At 39.8% G+C, this 12,121-nt stretch overlaps 1 protein-coding gene across 1 annotated transcript in view; it reads right to left on the bottom strand.

Moving 5' to 3' along the window:
• Positions 1-5,196: 5,196 nt before the first annotated feature.
• Positions 5,197-12,121, bottom strand: part of FMN2 (formin 2) — a 162,720-nt gene continuing 155,795 nt past the window's right edge. The window contains exons 18-19 of the mRNA XM_083732050.1: positions 8,389-8,470; positions 5,197-7,145 (exon numbers count right to left, since the gene is read on the bottom strand). Of these exons, the coding sequence (XP_083588176.1) occupies positions 7,119-7,145; positions 8,389-8,470 (109 nt within the window). The 3' untranslated portion in view covers positions 5,197-7,118. The remainder of the gene's footprint in view (positions 7,146-8,388; positions 8,471-12,121) is intronic.

Here is a 12,121-nt window from a genome sequence, read left to right as displayed (position 1 = left end):
CTCCTGCTGCTGCCGGGCCACCGGAGCATGATTTCTGTTCTCATCCTGAAGCAAAGTTCTTAATCTGAAGCACTATTTCTGGGTTAACGGAGTCTGTAACCTGAAGCATATGTAACCTGAGGTGTATGTAACCCGAGGTACCACTGTATTCCTACCTTCAGTGTCCATGCATACAATGCAAACATTTAGAGAGCACTCGCGTATCTAGGCTTCCACATGATCTGGAACTCAGTAATATTGGTACTAGGTAGCTTTGAGGCTTGTCTGTGTGAAGGCTGTCTTCCTGTTGACATTTGTGTGTGTGTGGCTACATTTCCTCCTTTACCATGTATACAAAGGTCCCAGTTTCTCCAACTTCGGAATTTTTCTTTTCTAAAACCCTGGAGCACCACTCAGGATTTACAATATCAAGCTCGAGGAACCTGTCTAAGTTACCTTCTGTGTTCCTACACAATGTCCAGATAGGATTTTTGTGAATAATAAAAGGTGTTCATATATTAATGGTAACATATGAAGAACAGTTCACATTCATATGAACCCTGCTCACCTAGGAAGGAGGAATCAGAAGCATCCGCTGCTTTCCTCTCCTTTCTCCATCCACCCAACTATATACAGTCATACCTTGGATCCTAAACACCTTGGTACTTGTTTTGGCTCCCAAACTATAATAATAATAATAATAATAATAATTTATTATTTATACCCCGCCCATCTGGCTGAGTTTTCCCCAGCCACTCTGGGCGGCTCCCAATCAGTGTTAAAAACAGTACAGCATTACATATTAAAAACTTCCCTGAACAGGGCTGCCTTAAGATGTCTTCTGAACGTCAGGTAATTCTTTATCTCTTTGACTTCTGATGGGAGGGCGTTCCACAGGGCGGGCGCCACTACCGAGAAGGCCCTCTGTCTGGTTCCCTGTAGCCTCACTTCTCGCAATGAGGGAACTGCCAGAAGGCCCTCGGCGCTGGATCTCAGTGTCCAGGCTGAACGATGGGGGTGGAGACGCTCCTTCAGGTATACAGGACCGAGGCCGTTTAGGGCTTTAAAGGTCAGCACCAACACTTTGAATCGTGCTCGGAACGCCACAAACCCAGAAGTGAGTGTTCTGGTTTGCTAACCCAAACATCCAATGGGGCTTCCACAGCATCTGATTGGCTGCAGGGGCTTCCTGCAGCCAATCAGAAGCTGCACTTTGGTTTCTGAACATTTTGGAAGTCAAACAGACTGCCGTAATGGATTCCCTTTGACTTCCAAGATACGACTGTAGTCTTTGTACTGCAAATTTCTATTTATTTATTTTTACTCCTGGCATAAGGGGCTTCAGGTTCAAAACAGCATCTGTGTATGAACAAGAGACAAAGCCAATTGATGTTAAACCCCTGTAGAATATTTAGGTTGTGCATCTCTACCTGGGAGTAAATCCTACTGACCTTACTTACTTCCAATCAAACATGCATAGGACTGGGCTGATGTTTTCTAAATTGGAACTTGGTGAGGTTTAACGAAAATCTGTAATGGAAGAATTCCACTGTACTGGAAAAGAAGAATTCTGCTTGGCAGAATAAGTAAAAGCAATCAGATCCCGGTTATATCTGGAACTGAGCAGCATCTTTCATAAACCACACTGAACATTCACACAGAGGCAGTCTTGCACAAATATAACTAAGGAAAGTTCATGGGTCTAGGGAGAGAAATTAGTTATGGGAGCTCATGGCTTGAGCTCTACTGCACATGATCTTGGGAACTCTACAATAATGCTTTATTTTTCTCTCTTGACACAATATGCTGCAGACAGGTATTGAATTGCTGTTCCTCAGTATAGCACCTCCTGTCCTAATGTCCACATATTGTGGAAGGGAGAACAAGGACTAATACACACATCTTGATTTGTGATACCACCATCTTAATCCTGTTTTCATTTAAGATGCCTTGACTGGTAAGTATGGTAAAAAGGTAGGGGCATAAAATAAAAATAAAAATGAGAGATTCCTCTGAATGCCAGGTGCTGTGAGAATTTTTTGGGGTGGGGTGGAGTGGAGAGACAATTTTGGTATCCTGCTTATGAATGTCCAGGCTCAGCATCTGGCTGCTATTGGAAACAGGATGGCAGAATACATCGACATTAGTCTTAAAAATGCCTAGAGGTCTTTATCTTTTAAGGTACAGGTAAAGGGACCCCTGACCATTAGGTCCAGTCGTGGCCGACTCTGGGGTTGCAGCGCTCATCTCACTCTATAGACCGAGGGAGCCGGCGTTTGTTTGCAGACAGCTTCCGGGTCATGTGACCAGCATGACAAAGCCGCTTCTGGCGAACCAGAGCAGCGCACGGAAACGCCGTTTACCTTCCCGCCGGAGCGGTACCTATTTATCTACTTGCACTTTGATTTGCTTTCGAACTGCTAGGTTGGCAGGAGCAGGGACCGAACAACGGGAGCTCACCCCATCGCAGGATTCGAACCGCCGACCTTCTGATTGGCAAGTCCAAGGCTCTGTGCTTTAACCCACAGCGTGGTATACAAATTAGGTTAAATAAAAATAGTTAATCCACCTTTCTCTCCATATGTTCTGAATGGCAACTCCAATGAGCTCAGACATGTGTGGTTCTAATTCAAGGCAATTTATGTTCTTAAGAAAAAGTCACATCCCTAGGTATTCCAGTTAAGAGAGAGAGAGACTTTCAACTCTTGTGTAGTAGAACACAGAGGTGTACATTGGATTTGGATGAATCCTGAGCTGAAATGGGCCACTTCAACAGGTTTGGGACTCATCTGCACCAAATAAGGCTCTCTCTAAAGTGTGAGGACCTTGGAAGTGGTTCAGCGTTCTTTGAGGATTCAAACCAAGCACTGCAGACAAAAGTACCAAAAAGTGAAACATTTCTCTCCAAACTTGAGTACAAGAGTCTGTGGAAAATGTGGTATATAAACAAGCTAACTATGATTATGAGCATATAAGGGAAATATTAAGGTAGGGAGAGCATGAGATATAATTATTTTGTAACTGGCATATCTTGCTTCTCTCAGACACAATGATTTTACCAGGACTATCCTGTCAAAAATGTTTTGCAAAGAAGGGATGTCAAAGGAATACACCCAGAAAAAGTCTTTACAAGCTGCTCAAATTCAAACTCTTCTTTTTGATCAGCTAACCTGTGGACATCCAAATGTTGGTGGACCACCACTCCAATAACACCTGATCATAGGCCATGCTGGCTGGGGCTGATGGGAGATGGAGTCCAACACCACCTGAAGGGCCACATGCGACTTTGGTTCCCCCATCCTTTTAGTTTATACCCAAAACACTTGCAGCAGAAAAATTTAATAGAAAGAACTACTGAATCAAGGATCAGAAATGCTTTTCGGTAGTTGACATAAACCAGACTGGGAGTCTGTGAGGGAATGAACGCTTAATTCATAAACAAGTGTCTTGTGCTTTTCAGACATTAGCCTGCCATCTGGTGGTAAATATACTAATCAGTCAAATACAGGTTGTCATATTGTTCAAAAATATGTCCAACACATAAAAACATTTCATGAGAACAAATTCCCCTTTGAGTAGAGTTCCCCCTTTTCCCACCAGTATTTCCTTGTCACCCATCACACGGGAAGTTCCTTCCAATACATTTGATTTTGAGTTTCCAGTTCAACCTAACAGATTTGCAATTTTAATTGGGCAGCCAGTGCTGGCTGCAAGCAGAAGGGTACAATTCGGCTCCTGAATTCTGCTTGCAACTTGCACTGGCTGCTCAATTAGAATTGCAAATCAGTTATAATGGAGCTAGCAACAATCAGACCTCCTCTAATTATTCCACTCTTTGCTAAGGACTTCTCTGCCTGTCTCCACAAAATTGCTGTGTCTGGGTGGGGGGAAAACAAGGCATGGAGAATAGAAGAGTTTGCTTTGAAAGAGCCCATTACAACCAATAAATGGACAGCATTCTTTCAAAGGGAGGGCAGATGAGAGTGGTATCGGATAACACTTTTTTTTCTTTTTTAGAGTGAATGGGAAATTACTAAATGAGCCAACAGTGTCACACAAATCAGTTAGAGCTGCTAAAGAAGAAAAAGCAAAAAAAAAAAGCTGCTGACTTTAATGTTCTGCACTGCGGTGTTATGTTTAGCTCTATACAAATTGGGTACAGTATGATATAAGCTGGCCCAGGAAGGAGGAGGCTGTAGGTATTTGCATGCAAACCTTGTGGAAAACAAAAGCAGCCCTTACTTGTTCAGGGTTCTCTATTCATCTTAGCTGCCCTGAACTATTGCAGTCAAGCATCCAGGATGTGCCCATCAACTGGGGTTGGAATATTGTTTCTGAAACAATATTTCATTTTTTTTAAGGACCAGAATTGTACATCAGACACATAACCTTTTTCTGTGAGTGCCTAAATCTGAATTAAATGAAACATCCAATGTCATGTCAGTGAACTAGATCCATTCCTTCCCTCCCCCCTGCAGCCTCACCCCCCCCCCACATGTTCTGGAAGGTCCCCTGAACACTTGTAACAGATCTGGAGGAGTGATGAGTGGTGGCAGACATTTGTGCCAGCAGAAGTCAGTTGTGCAAGTGGGGTACCACATTTGGATATCAATCTTAGGATTTATTTTTTATGCTAACCATTTGGGATGCTGCATAGTAAAGCAGATAGCAAATGCAGTAACACAAAATGTTTTATGTTGGGCACAAATAGGAATATAGTCGGGAAAGGACATACATGCCATCCTAAAGGATTTTGCAACTGTTTCTATCCATGTGTACAAAAGTCATAACTTGTTTTAAACTGTTTTTAATATTGTTGGTTCATGTTGCCACTCTCTATGGGACCTTAGGGTGAAGGGTGGGTAAATAATAATACCAGTTTGAAACATGGGTAGGAGCTGGGTAAGAGCGCACGCACGCACGCATGCGCACACGCACGCACACACACACACACACACACACACACACACATTGCTTGCTTCTTCCTTAGTCTTGGCCCTTGGAAGATGAACACCACACACTATAGTCAAATTCAACTGGACTTAACCGTCCAGGGGTCCTTTATCTTTACATTTTAGTCTATATTTTGGACTGCAGGTTTTTCAGAGCAGTGGCTTTTAAATATTTCTATCCATTAACAGTTCAGAATTCTTGCAGGTACCAACAGCAATTCAAAATCCCAGTGCAATAAGAGTCCAAAGTACTGTATACACAAAACAACTTCAATTTCATTATTTGTTTTATTTTTCATATAAATAAACATTCTAAAAAAAATTGGAATAGAAACACTAAATACAGTATTGCACATAGCGATCTTTGTTAAGTGTAGTATTATTTAATTTAGTATGGCAATAAACATATTGGAGATACTGAAGGGAAGAGGATGGCTACAAAACTTAAACATGCTACAATGTTTTTAAATGCACTTAAATGAAAGAAAACACAGAAGTTAAAACAGCAAGAGACTATAGCTTACATAAATACAAACATGGGTTTTTCATCAGTGCTATTAAAATATCTGTAACTTCTTTATTTGCTCTTCATAGGTCTCTTGTAACAACAATCTTCTCTTTTCTATTTCCCAAGAAATAACTTTATTCCTGACACTGGGGAAACAAATAAAGGAACTAACCTGAAAGACGAAAAGATTTCAGGCTGATCAGTAATCACATAACAGGAAACAATTTCCCCAATGAATGAAAAATATATTTTTAGTGCTTGGCATTTTAAAAAGTCAATTCCTGAGGTCATAATTTATGTAGCCTTTTCAATGCCTGGAACCAGAGACTGACATCTGGACAACCAAGTATCATGTACTGGGCTACATGGAAAGAGAGAGAAAGTAATTTCAGCAGGTTAGAACTTAAAACCACCCCAGCACCTTCTATGCTAAATGGCTTTGGAATCTATGCACTTTATCCTGCCCCCCCTCTTAAATTTGGCTGTTTTCAATAACTTTTGAATGTAGATCTATGCTACATTGTGCGGAGGAGGCAATCTAATCTAGATATGACCAATCATTCGGTTGTCTTTATTGGCCGAGATTGAGGTGGCACTGCAACTATTTATGTAGTTTACGGTATGGGCACTCAATAAAATGTAAAGCTGAATTAATCAATAGTCCTTGCTTTGTCACCAGAAAACTGAGGTTCACAATATCACCCTTGATCATCTGGAAGGATAATAAAAGGGAAGTATTTAGTACTTTACACTGCAAGACTCAATAGATTTGTAGGAAGTCTACTACAAGTTTCTTGTTACTCTGTAAACTTTTTTATTTTAAAAAAATGTTTGTAGCAAACCAAAGGCTGTTTAGTATCCTTCAAATGATTCCTACGCTGTGCTGCAGCCTTGAGTAGCCTTCTTTTGTTTCCATCTTTTGTACATGGATGGGGAAATTATGAACCTCCAGATACTGCTAGACTACAGTCCCCATCTTCCCTGACTACTGGCCATGATGGCTGGGGCTTATGGGAGTTGTTGTTTATCAACATTTGAAAAATCACAAATTCCCCACTCCTGCTTTATTATGTGGCAGAAAATGCAGAGATAATGTCCCGCCTTGTCAACTGTAAAGATTTGCTGTGCTGAACATACTTTGTTTTGGAAATGGATTATAGTGTAAAAGGAGCAGGTTACCCATTCAAAATACAGATTACAAATGTCAATATGAAACAGACACGAACAATTCTCAAGAAGTAGCCCTAATCTAAATGTAGCACTGCAGTGTATTTGCTCTGGAAAGATCTTGCCAACAGGAATGGAAATGTAGTGTTTGTATGATAGATGTTTATAGTTTCAGTATGTTTAGGGCAGACTGAATGACTGCCTCTTACACCAGGTGCTTTAGTTATTGTTAGTATTCCTCCAAATACATTGCAAAAGCATACTTGGATGAAAAAGACAGGATGGAGTGCATGGAAGAAGCATGCCTTAAATTAATAACTTTTATGATTTTGGACACTCCATACAGCAAATCTGTTTATCAATGAATGCCCAGCAGATTCTAGTCAGTGGAAACAGAAAACAAATGCAAACAGGTCAAGAAAACAAATGGGTCAAGTGATGTAGTCTCCTTCCCCCCAACAGACTTATTGAGTTTATTGAACAGGTGGACAATGATGCGTGCCGTTTGACCTTCATATTTTCATACTTATCTTCGCTTTCTGAAAATAAAAAGGTGAAGAAAATATTAGTTTCAAAATTTCAGAGCAACCATGCAGTGAGAACCCCAAAGATACAAAAAATGGGTAATCTACCATTTTCCTCTCTTGCAAATAAGACTAAGATTGAAATCCAGTTAAATCAGAATGTCTGGATGCCAAGCTGAGTTGTTTCCAAAACACTATCTTCAAGTGCAAGAAAGAATGAAAACTATTTAAGTTTCATTAAAAACAGCACCTCCATTTTATGTTATCAGTGTCAAATGTCTGAAAACACAGCAAGCACTTTCAGCTTCTGCATATAACAGATCACTGAACCAAGTCCAGTGTCCTAAACCACAGAAGCATTTTACTCCAAATAGCAATACAACCTTGGGAATATGTTGTGCTCCATGTGCCTTTCTAAGTTTTGTGTTCCAAAATCTCTCAATTTGGGCCTTATCTGCTAACTCCTAGTAGGTTTTGTTTCATTGGAAAATCAATTTAAGTTTTGTTGCCAATTACAATATGAAGCTCCCATCTGGGAGTACCCAAAGAGCAGGAGGATTTACAGGTCCCAGCCCCAGGGAGCTTGCAATCTAAAATACACACAGGGAAACAACAGAGAAAGGAGCAGAGATGCAAGGATTTCAATATACTTAGTTACATTATGGTATAGGCCAGGGGTTAGCAAACTTTTTCAGCAGGGGGCCGGTCCACTGTCCCTCAGACCTTGTTGGGGGCTGGACTTTAAAAAAAATAATGAACAAATTCCTATGCCCCACAAATAACCCAGAGATGCATTTTAAATAAAAGCACACATTCTACTCATGTAAAAACACCAGGCAGGCCCCACAAATAACCCAGATATGCATTTTAAATGAAAGGACATATTCTACTCATGTAAAAACACGCTGATTCCCGGGTCTGATTTAGAAGGCGATTGGGCCAGATCTGGCCCCCGGGGCCTTAGTTTGCCTACCCATGGTATAGGGACTCTGGGGTAATCCAAAGCCTTGTTGGAAAGGGGGTGATTTGAGTAAATTAAAGGAGATAAGGGAGGTGGTCATACAGAGATGGTTCCAAGAGGCAGCTCCAGGTATAAAGGGCATCAACGGAAAATGGGTAGAGTCATTAAGTGAGTTTCAACATTTTTTGTTTTACTGATACTAAGAGGAAATGATGAGGATTCCTGCTCAGAAACCTTAACAGGAGGAGAACACTCATACATAGCAGGCACAAAAAACCATAAGTGAACTATACTTACAATTCCAGAATCGTGCTTTTGTTTTATATTGTAAAGAGATTTCCCCTTTTTCTGTCTACATACTTCTTCAGCTTCTTTTAGTCTGCAACACATTTAATTGATTTACCAAATCAAAACCACTTGTGAAGGCTGAATAACACGTGAAGGACAGCTCAAGGACAATATTTTTCAACATACAATAATTCTGAGGGCTTGCAGAATATAAATGATAAGCGATATTGCCAATAAAAGCCCATCTGCTGCAAGGAGACATGCAAACTGTAACAGTTGTTGTATGCAAATATGATATTCCTGAATGTACTGTTCTGTTGTACCTAATGCCCCATAGTTGAGAATGAGAATGATAATACTAGATATACAAAGTTCCATTACATCTCTCATACTCTTTACATTTTAAAGATCAGACCCAATTCCCTTGCGTTTATTTATTGATTTATATACTGTAGTTATCTGACAAGTGATTTCTGGATTACCGGTAATTCCTTTGCCTAATGATTAAATTATTCTAAGAAACTCTTGAAATTGTTGATCATAAATCACAATGCATTTTTGGAGGTTGAATCTGAACCTGTTTTACTGTAGAACATAACTCCACTTCTGACAGGAATTCTCCATTAACAACCCAATTGGGTCACTAGAGCCCCATAACTTTATTGTTAAAAACCCAGCATCAGCAGTCCATAAAGAAAATGATGGTTCTAACATGAGAAAACAACAACAGCAGCAACAATATGAAAAGAAAATGAGAAATAACTGCTATATTTATTTAACTTGTTTCATAAAATTTATACACCTCTTAATTTTTAAAAAACCTCAAAGCGGTTTACAAAAAGATAAAACTGAGAAAAATTCATAACCATACTTTAAAACATATAGAAGTTAACATATCAAAACAGTTTAAAATTACCTCAACTTTCAAATAACTTGTGTAGGCTTGTTTAAACAAGAATGTTTACTGCTCTCCAGTTTTATGTTTAGGAGGCCATTACTATGACAAGGATATCAGATCCCCAGAAGATCACTTTTGAATGATATTTTGAACATTCTCATTTTCAAAAACATCTTTGAATATGAACATTTTATTGAGCATCTAAACCAGATGTGGACTACAATTCCCACCAGCCCTAGCCAGCATGACCAATGATCAGGGATTATGGGTGCTGTAGTCCACACTACCTGCAGGGTACCACATTGGCTATCCCTGATCTAAACAGAAAAACAAGAACAGTTGAAATATGTAATTAAAAGTGAGCTACTTGATAGTTCTCACATTGTTTCTATATCCTTAGCTTGTTTGTCATCACATTGTCCAACTTGCCTTTTCTATAATCCTGAGGACTATAATTTTAAAAGAAGTAAGAATTCACATGAATAAAAAAGGAGCCTATGGCATGCTTTATGCTATGTACGGGAGGCAGGCTGTCCTCCCCTGAGTAACGATATATCATGCTAATCTCTCTACAGCATCCTTACCATCTTTTCTCCTTCAGGTTTATTGTTCTCATGAGAAGAACTCCTTTGCTTTGGCTGCCATACCATACTTTCCAGACAATTGTTTTTCTTACTTACAAGCTCGTTTATTCAGATATGTAAGCAAGTGGTTAACAGTTGTAGGGAAAGAACAGAGCATTTCAGGAGACAGCATGGCTGGGTACTAGCACTCCTGGAAGCTGTCTGAGACTAGTTTAGATGGAAAAATCTGCAGACTGGTCCAACACATACACAAAGAAAATATAAAAAAAACTGCAGCAGAGAAGTTATTGTTCTGATTCCCTCCAAACAGCAGTGTGGTAAAGTGGGCCAATGGGCTCTCACCACAGACTGAAATATTAAAAGGGCCCAAAGCCACAAATAGAAAATAAGTGACCCTATCAATGAAAAGCTGTATTGTATATGCGTACCTCAGTAAGAGGAAATAACAATTTCCTCAGTGCCAAACAAGGTATGGCCTAAATGAAAGGAACTCAAATATTCTCATGTTGCTATTTTGCTTGTGGTTGTTTCACATTTTATAGCTGTTGTCATTATTATTATTATTATTATTATTATTATTATTATATTGGAGCTGGTTTTCATATTGTTTTGTGAACCACCTAAGGAGCTCTGATAGGGTAAAAAGAGACTTTATAAAAAGTAGTAAATCAATAGTTCCAGTGTGCGGAAAAGTATGTGAAGCTTCACAACATCATCACCCCTCCACTGCCCCCTATTGTGAAGACTAGAACTCCAGATGTGCTGGGCAGGACCAGAAAAGGAATGGGCAGGAGGAGTCACAGGTGCCCACATGGCAAGATATGTGAGTTCCACATACAAGTGACACTTGCACCCCTTGACCGGGTGATGGTATGGAAGTATCTGCTTGGTGACCCATGTGCAAGTCCTACAAATGGAAGCACAAGTCATCATTTCCCAGAATGTGTGACGTGGCTCTAACCTTCAATCCTGTAGTGATTTAGAAGACCACCCCATAATATAAAATCACCTCAACCATCGGGAATTGTTTTGATAGTAATCAAATACAACTTGCACCAAACAAATCATCGTGGAGGAATACCTGGGAATAAAACCCAAGTTTCTTTCCAAAATCCCAATGGACCTAGAGGAAATGGCCTAGTTTCCTCATTATATTGAACTATCATGTTTCAAGTATTCTTCTGCACACAGGCCAGCAGAATTCCTGCTATCACTCACTGGCTGTTGTGTACCAGGGGGTAGATTGGAAATGTCTCACAGTTCTCACTTTTTACTTCCTGTAAAAATGTGCCTGTGGCTCCTGTCTCCAAGGACACCTTTCCTACATGTGGGACATGTCACCATTTATCAACACTGCCCCTAAGTGTACCCAAGCACACATGACCACAGGTGACTGGAAGATCCCCACCACCACATGCCATTGCCACCTCATCCGTTTCTCCCCTGATTCTACAGGGTCAAAAATTGGGATTATTCCCTATGGATATTTGGCATTTCCTGAACATTATGGGTTATTCCTCACAAGGACGTTTGAATTTAATATTTAATATTGTCTAGGGCTGCATAGGAAGAGTAAACTGTTTTAGTTCTTTTTACATTATCTGGTTTATTCTCCATACCTTTCATTTCCAATATTAATTAATTAGGTTTTAAAAGTATTTTAACCCAGGTGTTACTGCATGCTTCTGACAATCTTTCCCCTGTGTGCCAGACTGCACTTTGATACTACATACTTAGCCGAACAAGAAATTAAGGTAGAAACTAGCTGAACTCTACTTGTAACTTGGGAATTAGCTGCTAATTGCCCCCTCCCTGGTTGAAAATTAACATGCACCTCATGTGTGTGTGTCATACTATAATTTTTTTTAAAAAATTAGCTGGTTACCAGGCATGTGGTTCAAAAGATTTTCCAATTCTGTCCTTGAATAAAGTGTGGATAGATAGCAGAGGGTTAACCTAAACAAAGGGAACTGTTCCTTGTTTCCATCATAATTAAGTTGTTTTCCCCCCAGCACTTTTACCTCTCTATCCTTCTTATTTATTGTCAGGCAAATGTATACAAAATGTTCACTATGATTAAGTCTGAAAACAGTTTGCAAGATGAATAAGATAGATACAGGGAAAAGAAACCAGACATTCCTGCAGAATCATTTTATCTATCTTCTACACCAAACACTAGACTGATCATGGGCTTATCATGAGAGAATTTCTCCCATCATTCAACCCAGTGAGAAAGAAAGCCACTTCCCTGCCACTAAGC

The sequence above is a fragment of the Podarcis gaigeae genome (genome assembly GCF_964106915.1).
Source record: "Podarcis gaigeae genome assembly, chromosome: 3".
NCBI lineage: Eukaryota > Metazoa > Chordata > Lepidosauria > Squamata > Lacertidae > Podarcis > Podarcis gaigeae.
The sequence above is the reverse complement of the archived record's forward strand: the minus strand, read 5'-3'. Positions and strand labels throughout refer to the sequence as shown.